The 22,635-nt window shown below is 60.0% G+C and overlaps 1 protein-coding gene across 1 annotated transcript in view; it reads left to right on the top strand.

Annotated features, from left to right (window-relative positions):
* ASS1 (argininosuccinate synthase 1) overlaps positions 1-22,635 on the top strand; it is a 48,051-nt gene that overhangs the window by 633 nt on the left and 24,783 nt on the right. Inside the window, exons 2-9 of the mRNA XM_036261174.1 lie at positions 3,869-3,916; positions 5,440-5,552; positions 7,254-7,322; positions 9,156-9,344; positions 14,652-14,708; positions 16,577-16,651; positions 19,853-19,923; positions 20,475-20,505. Of these exons, the coding sequence (XP_036117067.1) occupies positions 5,448-5,552; positions 7,254-7,322; positions 9,156-9,344; positions 14,652-14,708; positions 16,577-16,651; positions 19,853-19,923; positions 20,475-20,505 (597 nt within the window). The 5' untranslated portion in view covers positions 3,869-3,916; positions 5,440-5,447. The remainder of the gene's footprint in view (positions 1-3,868; positions 3,917-5,439; positions 5,553-7,253; positions 7,323-9,155; positions 9,345-14,651; positions 14,709-16,576; positions 16,652-19,852; positions 19,924-20,474; positions 20,506-22,635) is intronic.

The following is a 22,635-nucleotide window of genomic DNA, read 5'->3' as shown; positions in this document are numbered from 1 at the left end:
GGGCCGCTCCCCAGGAAATGCCCGCCATCCGGGTGGCTGTAGCCTTTGGCTCCTTGGGCGGCTGCGCCCTGCAGGGAGGGAGGGTCATTGTGAAACGGAGGAAACTCCTCTCCCATCCCGCCTGGGCTCTTCCTGAGATGGTCCCGTCCGGTGACACCCACCCACCGCCACCCGCTCCTTTCTGCGAAGGGGGGCGCCTCCTACGGAGCCTGGCGGTCTGGGTGCACATCTGGGCAGGAACAAACCTGTCCTTTATCCAGGGATGGATCAAAAAGGCATGGGGCTTTGATCCCTTTCTCCCAGCCCAGTGCTGGTGGCAGGAGAGGGCAGGTTCTGGCCAGTGACCCAAGCCCTGAAGGCAGGGACGACTGGGTGTGGCGTTGGATCAGCCTCGCTGCTCCCAAGCCTCGGTTTCCTCGTCTGTCAGAGCTGACCCGGGCTCCAGGCTCAGTGGAAGGTCTCTGTAGACCGGTGTGAGCAGTGCCCGGGTCCATTCATTCACGGGTCTGGGGAGGTGCCATGCTGGGGGCAGGAACAGGAGGCAGCTTCCCTGCCCTCCTCCCTTAGGTTCTGGGGGTAGAAGCAGAAACTGCCACAGAGGGGATGGGAACTTGGGCGATGCTCAGGAACTGGAGAAGTCTCCCTTAAAAACCCCTTCCCCTTCCATCCCTCGCTCAGGCAGAGCAGGGGGCCACAGCGTTGGGGGGTGGCGCTGTCCCAGGTGCTCTATACTGAGGAGTAACTCGCTGGGCTCTGCTAGGGAATGAGAGGTGAATCCGGAGGAAGGCTCCCCCTCCCACTGAGCTCCCCTGAGTGCTCACATGTGCCCCACCAACTGCCTGCCTGCTCTGAGCTCAGTGGGCACTGATAGTAAACTGTTTTCCTGGCCCAGGGCCCCGAGGGCCTGACTCTTGGGGGGATGGAGGAGGGAAGAGGGGGACAGGCCCAGACTGACCTGCTGTGCAAGCACTTTTCCGGGTCCTGGACGGCTGCCAGAGCAGCATGCCTGTGTTTGTGCACACGCGCAGCAGTGTCTTGCCGGTGGGCACGCTTGTGGGAAGAGCCTGCTGGAATTTGGGGCCTGAGGCAATGGTTTCTGCCCTAATACCTCGGGAAGAGTGGATATTCCTGCCCTTGGCTCCCTCCCTCCTTTAGGCATGTGCCCTCCCTAGGCTTGGGAGAGGCCGGGCACCCAGGAGCTGTTCAATATTATTAGTAGAATAATCATCAAATAAATGAGTACTCTTAGGAGAGGGTTTGAGTGTCATCAGAGGCTGGTAAGATCTACTCAAGTCTCCCTTATACCTACCCCAGGGCATTTGCATCGAAACTGGAGTTTCTTAAGCCAAGGCAAACTCCCGAATAACTCCCAACTTTAGGTGGAGGAAGCTTTCTGGGGGTGCTAGGGGGCCCGAGAGCCTAGTGTTCCTGGGTGCTTCTCAGCCCCAGGAATCACAGCCGAGGGCTGGCTCAGTGTGGAGCCTAGGACAAGCCTCCTGCCCTCAGCTTCCTCGACTATCATTTGGGAAGAACACCTCTCCCTTTTCTGTGTCTCCCCAAGAACCAGCAGATGAAATGAGCAGGGTCTGTCAAGCAGTCAGGCTGCATCCTGACAGCGCTACCTCATGGTCAGAGTGGGAACTGCAGCCTGGCTCCCTCAGACACTAATGGCGCGAAGAGAAAGGAGCTGCGATCCTAGAATGAGGATCCCAAAGTCCGGGAGAATTCCCGTGGCCTGCTGGAGCTGGGGTTTTAACTAATGAACCCAGCTCAGCTGGGTTAGAATGTCAGCGAGGGCTCCCAGAAGAACACACGCCACATCACGGAGCCCTGACATGCAGACACAGGGAATACTGACTGGTGATGATTCACTGGAGACTTTGTTTTCTGGAAGCTGTGTAAAATGAGGGGACATCTCTGGTCTCCTAGGGTGTACAGGGCCCAGAGCGGTCAAGAGCAGGGTCTCTCCGAGCACTGCCATTTCCTAGCCAGTTACCTGGGCAAACCACTTAACTTTGCTGAGCCTCAGGCGGTGATAATAGTCTCCACCTGAACGCACACGTGTGATTTCATGCACCTGGCACTGAACGTCGTCCCTGCTCCTGTCATCGTTCCAGCTTCACCCTGTCAGAGCGCACGGGTTTGAGCGAGTGCCCGAGCTGGCCTGGCACTTCGGCTGGAAGCTGGGGGAGGGCTCTGGCTGGGGCCACAGAGCATGCCCCCTGCCTTTCCAACTCAGGCCAGGCATCTTGTCACGATGCCACCTTCTTCCCTCGTGAAGGCTGACGGGCTGGCATCGGGAGCTGAGGAAGCCTGCCTTGGGCCCTTCGTGAAGGGTGGGTGCGGCGAGGCTGGGATTGGGGGAGGCTGAGTGCAGCCAGGATCCCGTAGGTGCCCCCCCCAGGCAGGAGGCCAGTGTCAGAACCAGAGGGTTTTTAGGTTGTGTGGAGGGTGAGACGGGGGCCTGGAGAGTGAGGGGCTTGCCCGAGGTCAGTGGCGACAGTGGTAGGAGAGCTCAGTGGGCACAGGCTCAATGCCCAGCGTCTCAGTCCTTGAAGACCTGTGGGAGCTGAGCCGTTCTCGCCCTTGTTTGGCAGATGAGCAGCGTAAGTAAATTGAACCCAGGTCTGGAGGATCCGGCCAGTGTGCTTACTCACTGGACTGTGGCTGATCTCTCTCCTCCCGTCTACCTCCCCCAAGTCGAGGCCTCAGCCTCATTTAGTCTTTGCCGGAGGGTCCTCGCTGGCTGTGGGAGGAACTTCCCCAGACGCTGGGAAGGCAGGAGCAACGCATGTCAGATTGCACCATTTTCCCAGGCCACCCGCCTAGCTGGTGATCTTGGCATGCACTCACGGTCCCCAACGTGCCACATGCATACACACATGCAGGCATGCACACACACGTTCATGCTCAGATCCACACTCCCAGATCCACGCACACCGCTCAGACCGAGGCTGAGGTCCTTTGTGCCCCCACATGCGCACAGCCTGGCAGGCGGGAGGGCGCACTAGTTCTGAGAGAGCACGCACGGGATTCCGGCTTGGAGGGGATTTAACCCGCTGTCTTCACAGATGAGGAATTGACCTCCAGACAGTAGAATAGACAGCGCCGTTCTGGCCAGATGGTCCCTGTCCCTGAGGAGCTCACAGTGGGGGAGCGGGGCAGTTAGAACACAGCGTGACGTGTGCTGTGGTGGGCCACGGCCGAGGCATGGTGGGGTCACCGAGGCAGAGCAGGGAGATAGCCAGAGGTCTGTCTGTCTGTCTCCATGAGGTGCCCTCCCCCACTTGGTGCCACCTCGTGGCTCCAGGAGCATTTGGGAGGTGGCAGAGCAGGGGTGACTCTTGGGCCCGCATCATGTCTGCCTGTCGCTAGCCCACCCCAGCCACCCCAGGTATCTGAGCCACCTGCAGGCTCCCAGGCCACGCCCTGCCCCAGCGAGTCCCTTCGCAGAGGGGTAACCTTGTACTTCCGCGTCCAGCTGGCCTGGGTTTTAACCCTGGCGCTGCCACTTCCCAGCCAAGCACGGCTTTGGGTAAGTTCCTTAACCCGAGCCTCAGTTTCCCTGTCTCTGACCTGGGGTAACGAGTGGAATACTCGGCTTATCATAGGCATGGTTCATCTCTTGATTGTGGTGATGGGTTCAGGGGTGCTGAGGGGTGCTGGACACCCTCAATATATGCAGTCTGCTGTGTGACTATGCCACAGGATACATGCCCCACCCCAACCACAGCCCCCGAATCTGCCCACTCAGCCAGGCTGCGCAGAGCGGGTTCCAGGGGCGGCCGGGAAGGCTAGTTCAGGGCCTCTGCCCCAGCCCCCCCCTCGGGCGGCCACGCCAGGAAGCTGAGCAGCTTTTCTTTTACAGAGCGGGAGACAGATTCCAGAAGCCGGGAACCCACACCTTCAACCCCAGGTACTTCCCGCCTCGAGTCCTCCCTGCCTCCCTCCCACTTCCTTCCATCCTTACTGGTCTCTTGCCTGGCTCAGGTTGTCATGGGCACCGCCTGCTGGCCCCAGGGTCAGCTCAGGGTCTGGTGAGTCACCAGCAGCCCAGCCTGCCAGGGACCGGGCCTGGCAGGTCGTTGAGTGGCCAGTGCAGGGGAGAGTTGTGGGTACCAGTCAGGACCCCCCAACCTCACTGTCCCATGAGGTGCGTTCTTCCAAGTCCGAAGGACAGTAGGGGCATGTGGGCCCTGGGTCTGGCTGGTGGGTGGGCCTGGGAGGTGGCAGGAACTGCACAGAGGACATGTGTTCGGTCCCTGCTCTGGCTCTGTGTCCAGGCTCTGGCGCACAGGGCTGGGCCACGGGGCCGGAGGTCACCTCTGCACCTCCAGGCACGTGGCAGGTCTTCAGTGCACGGGCTCCTGCATCAGTGATGGCGCCCGGGGGTCTGTGGGGGTCCACAGCCTTTCCTGACAGTGTCCAGTAAGGACCCCGACCTTGGTCAGACTGCAGGGTACACGCTCCACCAGACACAAGCAGGCTCCCTGCAGATGTGGGGTGCTGGGCCCTGCCACCTGCTGACCGGTGGCCTCCAGCGAGCGCTGCCCTGTAGCTGAGGAGAGGGATAGAGAGGGACACATCTGTCATCCACACCTCCCGGGAAGGAGCCAGGTCACAGGGAGGCACTATGCCTCTGCAGATCTCCTTCCCTCTGTGGCCTCAGTTTCTCCAACTGCACCCTGGGGGGCTGGTCTCGAGCACCTCCCAACTGATCGTTTTCAGAGTTGAGTTCACTGAGGTGCTCAGCTCTGTGTTTCTATTCTCAGGAGTACTAGAGAGCTTAACATCCCCGTATGTGAACGTTCACCGGCCCCGGTGGGACGGGTGTGGGGGTGGGGGCTCCAGTCCACCTGCAGCTGGGAGGCAGCAGTGCATGCTGGGAAGAGCCCAGGTTCTGGGGCCAGATGCAGACACGCTGACCTCTGAGCCCCCGTCTCTGCCTCTCCAGTGGGCACAACACTTACTTCCTAGGGTCATAGTGGGGATGCAGGGTAACCCATGAGAGGCCCCCAGGACCCTGTCTGGCACTGTCTGAGCTTAGCAAGCAGCAGTTCTGATTGTGGGTGAAAGTCCTGACGGCTGTGTCCTTTGCATTCTGGCCTTGGCCAAACAGCTCAGCCTCAGGCACCTTCTCTAGCTGGAGGGGGCCTGGCTGAGACATGCCACCCCCACCAGCCCCAAGCTCTGTCCGCATTCCCAGGCCCCGGTGTGGCATGTGGGGTGTGCGTGCAGGGTCGGGGTCCCCTGGGGTGGGGAGTACGGGGGGGCTTCAGGGAGGAGGAGCTCCTGAGCTGGCCCTGATGATGGTGAGCATCTTACCATCCCCTGTGGCAGCTCGTCCAGGACCAAGGTGGGGGCCGGGGCAGGCCGTGGGCAGCAGGGGCTGGCGGGGGGGCTGGGCTGGCCCATCGCTCACATTCTTCCTCAACTCAGTCTAGACCATGTCCGGCAAAGGCTCCGTGGTTCTGGCCTACAGCGGTGGCCTGGACACCTCCTGCATTCTCGTGTGGCTGAAGGAACAAGGCTATGATGTCATTGCCTACCTGGTGAGGAGGGTCCCGGAGTGTCTGTCTTTCCACCCGCTGCCCAGCCAGCCGCGCGCTGCTCACAGGCACTAGCCCACGCCTGCCTGCCCCGCTGAGTCTGTCTGGAGCCGCAGGAAACGCTCCTCATTGTGCTGCCTCACTCTCCCCATCTGTGAACCGAGCGCCCGTGATGTCCCCCAGGTCCGAGATGTCCCTCGGAGCACAGAGCGGGCTGGCCGGCCTGCCTGGAGAGGGACAGTGGCTGGGGCCTGCCAGAGGCCACACAGTCCTCCCCTTCCCGAAAGCCGGGGTCAGTCCCCGGCAATTCAGCGGGTGGTGGAACCCTGCGGCCGCTGAGCTGGTGGTGCCCTTGCCGCTCCCCGAGTCCTGGAGTGGCAGATAGGTCCAGGCCTAGGCAATAGGTTATGCAGGATGCGGGTCTCCCAGCGGGGTCCGTGGCAGACATTCCCAGTCGAACCAGCTCCACGTCCAGTGAACCTGGACATGGCTTCGGAACCTTTCTCCCGGTGGCTATGCTAGTCGTGGCTCCTGGCTGCAGGTTCTGAAAGTCCACTCACCAGCCTAAGCAAAACGACAACGACAAAAACTCCAGACAGCCCTCGGCTCATGTAACTGAGAAGTCCAGGGGTATGCTGGCTTCAGGCCAGGCTAGATCCAGGTTCTCATCCAAATCGTCTCCATCTCTGCCTGGCTTCATCCCCCTCCGCAGGGCCGGCAGGGCTCAGATCAGCAGAGCCTCGTTTTCCCGGAGGAAAGCTTCCCCGGGGGCTCTGACAGCCGCCAGGGTCACCGCCCACCGTGCCCTGGTCGCCCTGGCTGTGTCCTGGAGGGCTCTGATCAGCGAGCCTTGGGTCATGGGCCCACCTCGGCAGTGAGCAGGAGCCATGATTTGCTCCCCTCCAGCCCTATGGGTTGAAGTCCCAGGAAAGAAGGTTCTGGTCCCAGAGGAAGGGAGGATGAAACTCTGAACAGACAGAAATCCAGCTGCGGCCAAAAGCGGTCTGTTTGCACGCAAAGCCAATATACCCCTCAGGGCCCAGGGAGGGGCGCCCCTTGCTGGTCACCTGGTGAGTGAGCCGCAGCTGAGTGTGGCCGTGGAGAGCCCGGTGTGATCTTGGCGGCTGCACAGTGGGACGGTCTGGGTCACGGGCTACCGCCCGGCAGATGGAAATGCTGAGGAGCCCCGAGGAGCCCCGGCAGCTGGGCTCCAGGGGGGTTCCAGAGTCTGGGCAGCAGGCCAGAGTGCAGCCAGCAGAAAACCTGTCGGCGTCCAGACGGGCCCCACGGACCCAGAGGTCAGGCCGCAGCTCGGGGCGCTGGGAGCCTGAACACAGGCTCTGCCTCCTGCGTGCTTGACCGGGATGCTCAAGTGGCTGCACCTGGCTGGGCAGTGCGCTGAGGGATGGGCAGTTCCTGACTTTGTCCTGGCTTGGAGCGGGGGTGGGGGTGGGGGTTGAGGAAGAAATAGGTGGGTCAAGGGAAGGCTTTGACCTTCAAGGCAGTGATCACAAAGGTTGCAGCCCAGCGGCCAGATGCACAGGGCCAGGCTTTGCTAGCTCCTGGGAGGAGTCCAGCCTCTGCAGACTGTGGCCTCGGTCTCAGAGGGAAGCCCCTCCATGGGAGGGCTCACCCGGGGGTGCTGACATCTTCTCCGCTCTCTCTGCCCTTGACTGATGGGGCCGCTGTGCTTCTGCCCCTCAGGCCAATATCGGCCAGAAGGAAGACTTCGAGGAAGCCAGGAAGAAGGCGCTGAAGCTCGGGGCCAAGAAGGTACCACGTGGGAGGCAGGGTTTGGGGCTGGAAGTGGGGTTTTTACACGATCTGGGGGGACCTTTCTGTCCCAAAGTTTCTTGCCCCTTGCATCCCTTCCAGTTGGTCCTCCTTCTAAGAGTAGGAAGTAAATTCTTTCTGCTCTCAGGTGAGTGAGTACCTCCCCAACCACTCCCCCACCCAACCACCTCCTCATCCCACCCCATCCATCTCTTTCTCATTCACTCACTCATCCACCTATCCATCCACCTGTCCATCCATCTGTTCACCTACCCCTCCACTTATCCATTCATCTGTTCATCTACCTGTCCACCTGCCCATCCACTCACTCATCCACCTGTCCACCTGCCCATCCACTCACTCATCCACCTATTCATTCATCTGTCCATCCACCTGTCCACCTGCCCATCCACTCACTCATCCACCTATTCATTCATCTATCCATCCACCTGTCCACCTGCCCATCCACTCACTCATCCACCTATTCATTCATCTATCCATCCACCTGTCCACCTGCCCATCCACTCACTCATCCACCTATTCATTCATCTATCCATCCACCTGTCCACCTGCCCATCCACTCACTCATCCACCTATTCATTCATCTGTCCATCCACCTGTCCACCTGCCCATCCACTCACTCATCCACCTATCCATCCATCTGTCCATCCATCTGTTCACTTACCCCTCCACTTATCCATTCATCTGTTCATCTACCTGTCCACCTGCCCATCCACTCACTCATCCACCTATTCATTCATCTATCCATCCACCTGTCCACCTGCCCATCCACTCACTCATCCACCTATTCATTCATCTATCCATCCACCTGTCCACCTGCCCATCCATCCACTCATCCACCTATTCATTCATCTATCCATCCACCTGTCCACCTGCCCATCCACTCACTCATCCACCTATTCATTCATCTGTCCATCCACCTGTCCACCTGCCCATCCACTCACTCATCCACCTATTCATTCATCTATCCATCCACCTGTCCACCTGCCCATCCACTCACTCATCCACCTATTCATTCATCTATCCATCCACCTGTCCACCTGCCCATCCACTCACTCATCCACCTATTCATTCATCTATCCATCCACCTGTCCACCTGCCCATCCCTTGAGTGCACTTGGCCCTGGGAGGAAGGCATGAGGAGTACAGCAGCTCGCTTGTGTTCAGGTGCCAGCCCTTCTGCCCATCACTGCTTTGGCACATCATGGACGTATCGTTATAGCAAATGCTTGTTTCACTCAGTCTCCCGGAGAGGCTCGTGGGGACCCCCGGGGTCTACATTTTGAGAACCGTTCCTCTAGATCAGGGTTTCTCAGCCTCAGCGCTGTTGGCTTGTGGCTGGCTGCCCTGGACATTGCAGGGTGCTAGCAGCATCTCTGTCCTCGACCCACGAGATGCCAGAACCCCTACCCAGCCCAAGTTGTGAAAACCAAAAATGTCTTCCGGTATTGCCAGCTGATCCTGGGGACAAAATCGTCACTGGCTTCTGTGGATGACATCTATACCGCAGCAACTAAGTTTCATTTCAAGCCCAGAGTGCTGTGCTGGGAGGGATTTAAAGACCAAGGCTAGTTGCAGTGCAGTGATGTATCCAGATTGATGAACAATGTCTGCCCTGAGTGCAGGATAGAGAGTAACATGCTGGGATTGATTAGCAATGTCTGCTCTGGGTGCAGAAAGAAAAGTGGAGATGTAGTTTGCCAGGCTCCATTAGCAGTGTCTGCCTTAGATGCAGACCATGTAAGTCCCCTGGGCTCTGCCTCCCGCCTGGGCGTGGCCTTGCTGAGACCCCCTCCCTCCGGCTCCCCCTAGGTGTTCATCGAGGACGTCAGCAAGGAGTTCGTGGAGGAGTTCATCTGGCCCGCCATCCAGTCCAGCGCACTGTACGAGGACCGTTACCTGCTGGGCACCTCTCTGGCCAGGCCCTGCATCGCCCGCAAACAAGTGGAGATCGCCCAGCGAGAGGGAGCCAAGTATGTGTCCCACGGTGCCACGGGAAAGGTGAGACAAAGGGTGGAGGGTGGGTGGAGGGAGGACACATGGGCAGCCGGGTGGTAGATGGCCCTTGAGCACTTGTAGGTTCCCCCCTGTGTCAGGTGCACAGCAGGACGTATCCAGGTGGTGACAGCTGTGCCCTGAGCTCCGTGTGCATGTCCCACGTGCAGCGGGAGCGATGTCACCCCATCTGGCAAACTTAAGGCTGAGCCTTGGGACATCGCCACTGGCCAAGGTCACAGGGCATGAGTTGCCATCCCTGTAGTCAGAAACCCTGAGTTCGCGGAGTGGGCTTGAATCCCAGCGGTGTGGCCTCGAGTGAAGTCCTTCCTTTCTCTGAGCCTCATTTTCTTCACATGCAAAATGGAGATAAGACCAGGCTCAGTCTCCCAGAGCTGCTGAAACAACAGGTGTGCCCTCGCCCAGTTCTGGGGCCAGAGGGCCGTGCTCCCTCCACGGCGCGGGGAAGGGCTGGTTCGGGTCTCTCCTGGCTCCTGGCAGCTCGGGCGGCCCTTGGCTTGTAGGTGCCTCACCCCATCCTCCATCTTCACGTTGTCTTCCCTCTGGGTGTATCTGGTTTTGTGTCCAAATTCTCCTATTTATAAGGACACCAGTCATACTGGATCTGGGCCCAACCTGATGGCTTCCTCTTAACTTGGTCACCTCTATAAAGACCCGATTTCCAAATAAGGTCCCATTCTCAGGTGCTGGGAGCTTGGACTGTATGGGGACTCAGTTCGACCTATGACACACCCCTACTTCTGGCCTTTGTGTACCAGGGCCGCAGGAGGGCCCTGTGGGGCTCAAGCAGGTCGCCCTCAGCACCCCGTCCCCCAGACGTAAGTGCTCAAGAAACAAAATCCCTAACAGTGTCGGCAGCCGTCCGGTGAGCTCTCAGCCAGGTACGGCATTTGGCTGCCTAACAAGCCCACAGTCGGAAGACTGGACGTCCCCGTGAGCTTGCTACCTCGCCAGTGGACGTGTGCTAGCCTGGCCGGGCTCCGGCCTGCTCCGGGCTGGTCGAGGTAGCGGTGGGAGAGCAGGCCCGGCTCACTATGCCGGGAGAATGCTCGCGGGGAAGACGATGGGGCACACAGGACGTACGAGTGCCCTTGCCAAAGGCCGGGGAGGCGGTGGCTCGTGTCTTTGAAAGCTCACGCGTTGGTTCGTTCCCCTGGGCGCTAGGTCAGCAAGCCTGTGCTGGGTATCTGCGCGGGGCCGAGCGTGGCAACAATGTTACACGTTTGGGCCCCTTCTCCGCCCTCAGCAAAGGAGGGTAGACGGCCACCTGACACAGCGCTGGAGGTCCACGCCAGGGCGGCCGCAGAGGCAGCAGGCAGGGGCTGGGAGAAGGCCCTACGGAGACCAGGGAGTGTGCCCGGCACAGGGAGCAGAATCGGGAGCTACAGCTAAGAGAGAAGCACAGAGTCAGGGCTGAGCTGTGGCCAGACCCAGGGTTTGGCCTCCTTCTGCGGGCGATAGATCAGGAGGTCTGGGAAGGCCACAGGTGGCCAGCGGCGCCCCCAGGGGATGTTGCGAATTGTTCTGGACTGAACTAGGGAGTGTTTTCACAAATACCCGGGTCATGAGCACATTTTTAATGGGGTGACGGGAAATCGGATGAGGGAGGTGGGCAGACCTGGGCTACGTGGACAGAGGTACGTGTGCTGCCTTCCACTCGGGGGTGGTAGCAGAGAGGGCGCAGCAGAGCCCAGAGGTTCAGGACTCGGGGCGTCAGGGCCCGCACAGCCGGGTTCGGATCCTGGCTACCCCGCTTTCACGCCATGTGACTTCACCCCGTACGGATAAAATGGAACCAGCTCATGGCACAGTTAGAAGTAATGAGCAGGATAATGCCAAACGAATACTGAACGCAGTGTACTTCCAATGAAAAGGACGTGCCTAATCGTCCGATTATCAGACCTGTGCTGGGGGCTCCTGCAGGCAGAGGGAGGTCAGGAAGAATAAATGTCAATGCAGAATAAAAAAGCTGCTCATCTGTCCATGATGAAATGAGCTGAGCGGTGAGATCCCCGTTCCAGGAGGTATTCAAGCTGAGACCAGGAGATCAGGACTCAGGAAGGGCTCCTGCCTGGAGAGGGTCCCTCCAGCCATGCCATCAGGACTGAGGATGGGTGGCATTCGGGGCTGGTAGACTGAGTGGGTGAGTGTGTGATGGGTCTGGCCCTGGCTTGAGTGGCTCTTGGGGTCCTGGGAGAGACCCGGAGTAACCCACCTGCTGCGGGCAGGAGCCACCAGCTGTGTGTGCTGCTCCAGTTGGGCACCAGAGGGCACCAGAGGCTTGTATTTGAGACCTTCTGGGCCCGACCCTGGAAACAGCTGGGAAGGAGGTGGCTACCCAGGATCCTCTGTTCCCCACCCTGGCGCTGGAGGGCTGTGGTTGAGAACAGCATCCTCTGCATCGATTGTGTGGCCCCTTGGGACTTGGGGATGTCCCCACAGTCAATACTCAGACTTGAAAACTCACTGGGGCCTCCAAGGCCAGCGGCGTGAAGGTCTCGGGCGGGAGTGTTGGTGCCTCCCAGGGTCTGTCATCTCTTCTGGGTGTTGATGGCCTGCTCCTGTGCCCCCATTGTTTCCTCTTCACAGGCCTAGGCGGCCCCCAACAGCTCCTGGAGACAGTTTCCTAGAACTGAGTGGGGAGGACCAGAGGCCCGAGGGGGATCCAGGAGACTGCGGAGTTTGTGGGAAGTCCGTGGGAGGAGGGTCCAGCTGCCTGCAGGAGCTGGGGCCTGGCTGGCTGCGGGCGGGCGTTCGTGACTTTACATACCAGGAAGTGGGCCCTGTGGCCCCTGGAGGCAGAACCAGGGCCGACGGGGCCCGGCCTGGGGGAGGCTGGCAACCCCAGAGGCAGACCCCAGATGGACATCTTGGCAGAATTTCCGGAGGGGGTTCACCATGAAGAGAAAGAGCTGGGGGTAAGCAGACGCAGAAGAGGCCCAGCGAGGCCAGTCCTGAGGTTCTGGCCTGCGGATAAGTCAGCTGCTGGCCTGTCTCAGATGACGGGAACCAGGCACCCGGGGGTCCTGGTCCCAGCCTCACAGTGTCACCTTCAAACATTGTTCATTCGCTCGGTGCACCGGATATTTGTCCAGCACTGGCTCTTCCACACATGGGGACATGGTGCAGAATGGGGGGACACTTGGGAACTTGGGAGCCCTGACGTAGCAGGGGGTGAGAGATGGTGACACAGAATCTGACCGAGCAAGTGTTAGCTAATGATACTCAGGGGGAAGGGCACAGCCCGGTGGCACCTGGTAGACCCCAAGCTGGGGTCCACCCCTCCCCCCTGAGAGCTGCACAGAAGCTGGGGTGGCCCTTCCAGGGTCTCCTCCTTCCCACCAGTTTTGGAAAAGGGGCCTTGAAATCTGAGCCTCAGACAGGGCAGGGGTGCGGGGAACAGGAGTTTTGTAAATGGCGCCATCTGTATGGCTGGCCTAGGGACAGATGGGCCACCCCCCTCTCAGCCCTTCCAGTCCCTGTGGGCGCCACACCCACACTCGTACACATCTGCATGTATCTGTACATGGGGTGTGTGCGGCAGCTAGGCCTCCCCTCCCCGGCCCCCAGAGGTGCTGCCAGGGGCTACCCTGGTGCAGGAGCCCTGGGTTAGGGAATGGAGGGACCAGACCAGCCTCCACCCTTGTCTGGGGCAGAGTTTCACCCCAGGCAACCTGTTTGGCTTCTGTGAGGGTCTCTGGCTCTGGAACAGATGGGTGTCCCCATGGAGGGTCTGGACGGGCAGACACCAGCCAGGGTGCCTGTCTGAGGAGGCACAAGCCACCATTGTTCTGGGGGAATGTGAAACCGTGGGGAAGTCGCCGGGATCTGCAACACTGGGCCACGTGCCTTACAGAGTGAGTCTGGTTGTTGCTGCGCCGACCTGGGGCCGGTGCCCCGCCTGGTTCCCGTCCCTCCGCCGGGCGAGAGGATGGGCCCTGCCTCAGGGCTGCTGCGAGGGCCCAGGCGGTCCCTGTGTGTGCGGCCCAGGAGCAACTGAACTGGGAGGGTTCCTGCTGCCTGCTGGCCGTGGGGCCTTGGGCAAGTGACTTCACCTCTCTGTGCCTTGCTTTCCTCCTGTAAAACAGGGTTCAAAGTCCCACCGGCTCCAGGGGGCTTTCCCGGGCGACAACCAGCCTATAGTCAGTGCTCACTGAAGGGGCTGGTCTGGGGCCCTCGGGACCCAGGAGACCGAGGAGGAGCCTCTGCCTGTTTCACGGGAGGCGAGCGGCCCCTCCATTATTTCCCAGCGCTGTCTCGCTCCGGCGGCCGTTGTCTCGGGCCCGGCTCTGTGGCTGAGGCCAGCGCCGTGGGCGGCCCTTCCCGACACCATCAGTGTCTAGGACGGTGTCCGCGGCTTGCTGGGGTGTCGGGTGGCTCATTTTACTGCAGAGGACGTGGGCGCGGAGAAGCGGGGTGACCCACACAGGCTGGAGGGGCAGAGGCCAGTACCTGGGCTCCGGCCGGACTCTGTGCCCTGGGACTAGTCCCTTCTATCTGTGGCCTCAGTTTCCCTCTTTATTCAGAGAGGAGCTGAGGAGCAAAGGGCCCTCAGTAGTCACCTGGTTCTACCCCCCTCCCTCCAACCAGCCATTGTGTAGATGGGATACAGGCCCAGAGAGGAGACAGATCCCCGATTTTATGGAGGAAGGAGGAAGGGCAGGTCACAGCACCATGGCGCCAAAGCCCTGAACCTGATCTCTGGGTTGGGCCAGGCAGGGCCAGGCAGGTAGGGGACCTTCAGGAGGAGGCTGAGGTGTGGGTAGCTCTCCCTGCCTGGAGACAGACCTGGAGTCTCAGCGGGGCTGGGCCCCCCAGCCCTACACACGTGTGTACCCCCTGAAGTGTGCACATGCATGATGACTCGTGTGCATCCCCGCCGTGTTCCTAGACATGTACACATCCATCTTGCCACATACCCATAGATACATGTGCAATACACTCCACCCTGTGTTTCTGTACCCCCTGTACCCTGCCACGTGCCCCTGCGCCCACAAGTCATGGCATTCGCCGCATGCCAGGTGCAGGGGCACCCTGTCCTGCACACCTACCTCCCCCCCCCACATCTTGGCTCTGGACTCAGGAACCTGCAGGCCAGGAGCTGGCACTTCGACTCCAAGCCCAGTCTTCATCTTTAAAACAGGCGTTAGTGCCCACTTCCGAAGGTTCTGGGGGACCATCCAGTTGGCCTGCACTGAGCGGCCCTCACACCGTTGCCAGCACACACTCCCCGCCTCCAACCCCTCCCCCTCCCTGTTCCGTGGCTCCTGACAACCCTGTTCTGTGTTTCAGGGGAATGACCAGGTTCGGTTCGAGCTCACCTGCTATTCACTGGCGCCCCAGATTAAGGTAAGATGCTGCTCCTCTCGGGGTGAGTGCTGGGGGCTGAGGCCCCCGGGCGCGGGGGCAGGAACAGGGTGCACCTGGATCTCAAGGTGGGTGGTGCCCTTTCCCACAGAGAGCTCCCTTCACTCACAGCGGCTCCGGGGTCGCAGCACTCTCTCCCCGGCCGTTTGTCCCTCCCAAGGTGCTGCCCAGGTGTCTGGGTAGGTCAGGGCACAGGACAGAAAGATGTTGCTGTCCTTCAGCTGGTGTCCTTGGCGCTCCTGGGTTGGCTTTCTGGGTGCAGGCTGAAACAGTTCTGAGACATGCCCCAATTTCTGGGCTCCTGCAGCCCTCCTAGCTCCGGTCAGGGCCACTCAGCTCAGGTCAAGGCTGCTCAGCTTCCTGAGCCCTGACCCCTGGTGTCCTGAACTATTTCCTGGACGGGAAGGACCTTGGGGACACCCCTGCCCGTGATGCCACCCAGACATGAGAGCAGACCCTGGGCCTAGGCCTGTGTGTGTTCATCCGTCCTTCTATCTCTGTTCATTCATTCATTCAGTATCCACGCGGCCCAGCCTCCAGGCGCCCAGCGCACAAGGCTGAGCAGCGGAAATGTGATTCAGCCACAAGTGCAAGCCCCGTGGGCAATTTGAATCTTTTTAGTGGTCGTGTTTAAAAAAATAATACAAAGGTAAAGGATAAAAAGCAACAGGTGCCGTCTTTTTAATAAGATATTTTATTGACCCCTATGTATCCAGAAGGGTCAACGTGTCGTTGACGTGGGAAATATCACTGAGGTGTTTTACATTCTTCCTGCTGAGTCTTCAAGATCCAGCAGGTGCTTTACATGCTCAGCACAGCTCACGATAGAGCTGGCCACGTGTCAGGCCACGTGGCCACACGTGGCTCCGGGCTGCCATGTTAGACGGCACAGGTGGAGTCTGAGGTCTGAGGGCTGTTGAAGCCACTTCAGGCTGAAGCTACGGAAGACGTGCCCACTCCCAAGCCCCCAAGGGGCTCTCCGGGGTTTCCATTTTTTTCTTAAGTGGACCATCTTTCTCTGTCTCTTTAACCATCCTGCAGCTGCTTGGGGGGGGAGGGGGGAGCGTGGCCTGGAGGTGAGTGGTAATGAGCTCTAATGATCCATTTTGACCCCAAACACCGGGCGGCTGAGAAGCCCTGGACGGTAGCGGCTTGTTGACTTGCTGCAGGCCAGTGGGTGTGGGTGTCCGATTTCTGAGTCTTTGTCTGCGGAGGCCAAGCCCGGGGACTGGGCTGGGGCAGGGGTGCAGGGTTCTGGTTGGCTCTGGGGGTGAGTGGGGGTCTCTTCGTCTTGAGGGCCTATCGCTGCCCCCTCCCCAGGCTGGTGGGACGAGCTCAGTCCGCTCAGGCAGGCTCTGACTCCCCTCCCTCGCCCACCTAGAGCAGCTGGGGTTCAGAAGAAGGGAACAGAGAAGTGGGCTGGGGGTGGGGGCATGTCATCTCTGGGCCCTACCGTCCTGGAGCAAGGCCAGGCTGGGTGACTGCAGCTCCGTAGACCCCGTGGGGGTGGGGGGACTGGCCCTCTGACCAGGGGTGCTGGTGAGACATTTGAGGTTTGTCTAGTTCAAACCCTCAGGTCTCAGTTGGGGAGACTGAGGCCCAAAGGGGTAGGACCTGCCTGGGGACATGACCATGGAGCTCAGGCCTGTCCAAAGCCACCGCTGATGTGGCAGGCCCTGTCCTTCCCCGCCTGATGGGGTCTCCCATGGGCTGCACCCTCTCCGGGGAGCAGCAGGAGACCCCCAGATGACCACTGGAGTCTCCTGCCCCTTAACAGAGAGGCCAGCAGCTCTAGGGCCGGAGGAAGCCAGCAGCAGGGCCTCCAGTTCTGACCCCTGCCCCATGTCTAGGTCATTGCTCCCTGGAGGATGCCCGAGTTCTACAACCGGTTCCAGGGCCGCAGCGACCTGATGGAGTACGCCAAGGTACGCGCCGCTGCCACCCCTTGCCTGCTGCCCCCGCGCACCCCAGGGGCTGTCCGGGCCATTGGCTGGAGGCTGGGACTGATCCCCATGCCTGGGGGATGGAACTTCTGTCCGGCTGCTCCCCCTTTCCTGGGTACCTGTCCCCTGGGCTGGGCCTCTCCGAGGGGAGTCCCCGGTCTGTGGAGCTGGAGGGCTCCGGGCCCCCTCTGCCTGCCCTTCCCCTGCCGCGTCTGCTGTGTGTCACTCAGGACACAGCCGGGGGTGTGAGCCAGGCCATTTTCTGCCCCTCAGTCACCTGGCTGCTAATTGTCTCCAGCGCTTTCCCAGGCACAGGGACAGGTAGGCGCTCCGCGGAGCAGCGGCCAACAAAGGCTCGTGTCGAGCCAGCCCTCTTGAAGTACAAGTTGCAATAAAACATATTAGAAGTTTTGCATCAAGATCCTTAGCCTCTCCCCAGGGCACCTTTCTTTTTAGCGACTCGATGGCAGCCCTTGACAAACAGCCTCAATCAATCAGACGGGGAAAAGCAACTCAGCGCACACACCAGAAAATTGCTCAGGTTTTTAAATAGCAGTCGCCGGGGCTGGCTGTGAGCTCGCTGCAGCCAAGGTGCTGCGTGGCGGGAGACGCGGCAGGGACGCAGCCCGGCCCCGCCGCCAGCATCCCATTAAGCCCTGGAGCTCGGAGCAGAGAGCGCCTCCACCATCTGTTGTTTCATTATTAAGAGGGGAGTTTACAACAGCAAGCCCATATGTTGCCAAACAAATTGTCAAATAGCAGAGCTATTAAGAGAACGGGTTAGCGGGGCTCCTTTCCCCCCTGATCATACAGAATATGGAGCATGTTTCATCTTTAAGAGTAATGAATTGGAACCCTCGCCCTTCGGCCTTCTCACGCCTGCCGTCGGGGTTCAGGAGCGGGCCAGGGCGGACCCAAACGTGGCCCTTCATATGCCCTGGACCCCCAAACAAAGCCGCTTCTGGTTTCCCAGCAGAGATAAATGTCGGGAGCGTTTTCCCTTCTTCCCACATTGTGGGGAGAAGGAGCTTCGCTCGGCTTCTGTCCCAAATAGAAAGTTTGCCGGGTGGCTCCACGATCCGCCCTCCCTCGGGGGCTGGTGTCCAGCGTGAGCTCGTGGGAATTAGCACCTTCCAGAGGGGAGGCATTGTTTCTGGCCAGGAAGTGGCCAGAATAACCAAGCAGCAACCAGGCTGTGTCCAAACGTCCGAGCCAGGCCGGACCTGCTTCAGCTCAGACAGAAATCAGCGGGGCTTTGAAACGTCCAGAGTCACCCAGGCCAGAGGTGTTGTAGGAGCCTCGTGAAGAGTACATTTGCTTTATGTCCCCCCCGCCCCCATCCATCATCCAGGGCAGCAACACTCAGAGTGGACCCATCTTTGTCATTGTCACTGTAGCTTTTTTTTTTTTTAATTCTCACCTGAGGACATTTTTCCATTTTTTGTTCATAGAGTGGGAGGGAGGGAGAGAGAGAGAGAGAGAGAGAGAGAAACATCGATGTGAAAGGGACACAAGTGGCTGCCACCCACACGACCAACCAGGGCCGGAGACAAACTGCAACCGAGGTACACACCCTTAGCGGGAATCGAACCCAGGTCTCTGGACCACAGGCTGATGCTCTGACCACTGAGCCAATCCGGCCAGGGCTGTAGCTTTTTTTTTTAAGCCAGCATTGAAGGTATGACTGGCCAGCAGGGCAGGGTCCTGGGTGCACGTGGAAGATGGTCTGTTCCCTGTCCTCGGTCACACTGAGCGTGTCCGAGGTGGAGGGGCATCAGGACAGAGGACAGGGAGAGCCACGTCTCTTTGGTCAGGGACTGTTGCTATGGATTTTATGTGCCTCTCCCTGCGGGGGGGGTGGGTGCTGCCCCTCTGCCCCTCCTGTTCTTTCCTCCTCCCCTTCCCTCCGTTTCTTCTGTCCTCCCGGAGGCCCATTAGGAAAGAGAAGGCAAGGGTGTTTCCAAAGTGCCCCCCGCCCAAACAAAGGCGTCAGACTGGCCATCGGTTCTTCAGTCCAGCCGCCTAGTGGTTCCCTGCAGGCCCACAAGGGTTCGAGTCTGCACAGAGCCCTGGCTCCCACGCCTGGCCCCCTGGACCTGGAGAGAGCTCAGGACACGTGTGTGGGTTTGACTCTGGGCAACTTTGGGGGCATGAGTGGGCCCCCGTCATTGGGCACCCTCTAAACGAGGTGCTCCCGTTTGCCTGTGTGGTTTCAAAGGAAGAACATTCCAGAGTAGGTGTGGGCTGTCTCCTGGTAAAGCCTGAAAATCAACCCCGGAGGGTTTTCGTCCAGTTTATTTTGAAATTTTAAAGTGATGATGAAGGAAACATTCCCTCCATGGGAATGAGGGCTGGGCCTCTGAGCTTCCAGGACTCGGGGGCGTTTGGGGGGGCAGTGTCCAGTCTTGCTGGCTTAAAGGGGCCGGGCTGGGGATCCGAACTGCCTTCTGCACCAGGTATGCATGGGGAGGGGACAGCCTGCGGAGCACGGGGTCACCAAGGGAACCGGCCTCATCTTTAATCCAAAAGGCTGGGCGAGGTGCACCTTCAGAGTGGCCGCCAGCAGCCTTTCGGGCCCAGCGTCCTGGTGGGGCTGGGTTTTCTCCTTAACAGTGGGTTGGGCCATTTGGGAAGCAAAGCACAATCAGAACCGGGGAGGACAGGTCTGCCTGGGCTATTCCTTCAGGGCTGGGTGCGGGGTGTGCTCAGCGGGGGGAGGGCTCATGAGCAAGCGCCAGGAGTTCTCAGGGGTCCCTCCTTTCCTTGGCTCAACTCTGAGCCCCTGTGTGGTCACTGATGCCCTGGCTGAGAGCCACAGGTCCACTCCAGCCCTTGGGTTCGCCATGGGGGCGTCAGGTGGTGCTGGGAGACCCTCGCAAAGCGCCTGGCACACTTAGGTGCTTCGGGGACCCTTGAAGTGGACGTTCCGAATTTTCCGGAAGGAACTTCCAAATTCAGTGTCCACTCTGCATCGCAGACACTCAGGCTGGCAGTTTCTGTGTGGGCACATCCCACACCGGAGCCCTCACTGCCTCCCTAGGCAGCCCGGGGAGAGGAAGGAGACTGGGTGAGGTCAGGGTCTTGCTTTCGGGGACAGCAGAGCTTGGGCTGTCTGTGGCCTTAAAGAAAACCAAGGCAGCCGGGCCTGAGCCTCATGCCTGCTCCGTCTCCTCCTACCTGCAGCAACACGGAATCCCCATCCCGGTCACGCCCAAGAACCCGTGGAGCATGGACGAGAACCTCATGCACATCAGGTGAGACCTCACCCACCTGCCCGCAGATCTGCCCGACGCTGGCGAGGGGGCACCTGTGCTGGGCCAGGGCACAGCGGTGAGCAGACCCGAGCGGTCCCTGCCCTAACAGAGGGGCCCCCGGGGAGGAGCGGCCACGCCACACCCCACTTATTCACAGACCTCATTGCAGCTCTGCCGTGTGCCAGGGTTGACAGCAGGCACCTGGCCTCCTTTGGGGTGTCGGAGGGCTTTCTCTCTGGAAGGGCACTTGAGGTTAAAACCTCAAGGACAAGGAGGGACCAGCCAGGGTGCAGGGAAGAGCATTGAAAGCAGAGAGAACAACACGGGGGGCCCTGGGGCTGTGCCCCAGAAGACAGAAATGTTCCAGGCTCCTTCTGGCCACCTGCAGCCCCCACGGCCAACCGGTGGGCCCCGAATGTCCCTGCAAGGTTGGCAGCTGTTTCTTTGGCAGAGAAAAGGGCAGATGAGACTCGAGGAGTAGGGGTGTCCATGTGCGGCTGTCCCCCTCCGCCCCTCCCTTAATAACCTCTGTCTCCCCTCTCCCTCTGCAGCTACGAGGCTGGAATCCTGGAGAACCCCAAGGTAATCTGTTTTCTCCTCTGCCTTTGGTGGTAGCGGCTCGGCACCCATGCCGGCTGATGTGTTTGTAGCCTAATTGGAAATTTCACGGGGGGCGGACATGGGGCTGGGGCCCAGCCCTGCCTGTGTTCCCAACCCTCCCCGCTGGGCCCCCCACCGCCTGCCCACTCCACGCTGCGTTTTAAGGCCCCCCCACCCTCACCCATACTCTTTCTAATTGCTGCGGGATGAATAGGGGAAGGAAATATTTCAGGGCAGCACAGAGCGAGTGTGATTGTGCGACAATAAAGAAACAATTAGGCAGATGAGACACTTGTGGGAGGGCCCAGCTTGTGCCCACCAGCTCTCAGGCCTTCCGCCCGCCACTGCCTCCACAGGGGGCGGGGACGGAGATGAGAGCCTCGGCCGCTCGTCTGGGTCTTCGCCATGCCTGCAAGGCAGGCCACCCCATCCCGGTCCCCAGCCTTCCCGGCTAGGCCTTGGCCCTTTGAAGTTTAGGATTTCTCTCCCTGGGGGTTTCCTTTTGTATCTCCCCCTGCTCACCGTGGGAGATGGGGGGGGCAGGGTGAAATCTGTCCTGGGAAGAGAAAAATCTCTTTGTCCCTGCGGGAATGTGTCTCCATGCCCTGGCTCAGCCCCACACCCGGTGGCTGGTTGGGGGGAGGGGGCTGCTTGTCTGAGGATAGGGAAGAAGTGTGCTGTGGGTGGGGGTGTTCTCAGGCAGCTGGGTCTGGGGGATCCGAGAAGACCAGCTGGAGGGGAGGCTGTCCTGGTGGGTTGGATGAGGGTGGGGAGAGCTGGACCCCTGCCGAGGGCCCCAGCTTGGCTGCTCGCAGGGACCAGGCCCGTGGTCTGTGTTGGTGAAGGTACAGCCTGTGCCAACCACCGTTTCTAGAGCCAGGCCCGGGTTTCGCATTTTTCTGGCTCACTTTCCCTGGTTCCTGGCTGTGAGCACCCTGACTTCATGCGCAAGGAAACCGAGGCCCCTCAGGGAGTAGGGCTGGTGCCAGATCACCCCATCACAGGAGCTGGCCCTCTGGCCTCTGTGGTCCCCCCGCCCCCCCACCCCTTCAACCCAACTGTCACTCAAGACAGCCCTGCACCCTTGCCCCCTGGAGGCTGATGGCCCCATGAGGCTGCTGCCTGCTGGCCACAGGTTTTCCAGTTCATGCTCTGCTGACCCCACGACACTCAGGCCGGCCACCCCTAATTAGCCAGTCACTCAGCGTCAAGGGGGCGGGGGAGGGGGAGCAGAGCAGCTTCAAGGCAGGGTGCTCTTAGCCAGTCGGCAGGGCCCCAGGCATGCTGGGGAACCACCCCCCACCTCTCCCCTCAGGACTGGGGGAGCAGAGCTGAGAACAAAGCAGTGGTGGGGTGCACGTCCCTGTGTGGCCACGGTGGGTCCCCTGCCTCCTAGGCCTCCTGTCTAAAGAGGACAGTGGATAACCTTGGCCGGTTTTGCTCAGCGGTTAAAACATCGGCCTGCGGTCCAGAGAGACCCGGGTTCGGTTCCCGCTAAGGGCACGTACCTTGGTTGCAGTTTGTCCCCAGCCCTGGTTGGGTCGTGTGGGTGGCGACCACTCGATGTGTCCCTTTCACGTCGATGTTTCTCTCTCTCTCTCTTCCTCTCTCTCCTTCCCACTCTATCTGAACAAAAAATGGAAAAATGTCCTTGAGTAAGGACATTTTTATTTTATAAAAAAAATAAGAAAAATAAAGAGGACAGGGGACAGATAAGTACACGTTAGAGGGTGACTTTTTAAGGCCTCTGCCACCCGATCAAGGCGGGAAGGTGCAGCTTGGGTCCGAGATCGGAAACCTGGCTCTGAATGCCGAGTCCCCTTTTATTGCTCTGCTCTGAACCCTTGGGCAAGTCACCCAACCTCTCTGAGGCACAGTGGAAACCACAGCCCTGCCCTGCTAAGCCGTCGAAAGCTGCCTGGCCTATCTGTGGCGCGGGGCACGGCCCCGTCATGGAGCGGGGGGTGCTTCCCTCCCTCCTCAGACCAGCTAAGAATCTTTGGGAGGAAGGGGCCGCGGTCCCCTCTCATCGGGCAGGAAAGGCTGGGCCGGGCGAGTCCAGGGGGAGACCGCGTTCCCTCTGAGGAGTGTGGAGCCGGCCCAGAAACCAGG

This window comes from Molossus molossus, unplaced genomic scaffold, assembly GCF_014108415.1.
Source record: "Molossus molossus isolate mMolMol1 unplaced genomic scaffold, mMolMol1.p scaffold_m16_p_14, whole genome shotgun sequence".
Taxonomy (NCBI): Eukaryota; Metazoa; Chordata; class Mammalia; order Chiroptera; family Molossidae; genus Molossus; species Molossus molossus.
The sequence above is the reverse complement of the archived record's forward strand: the minus strand, read 5'-3'. Positions and strand labels throughout refer to the sequence as shown.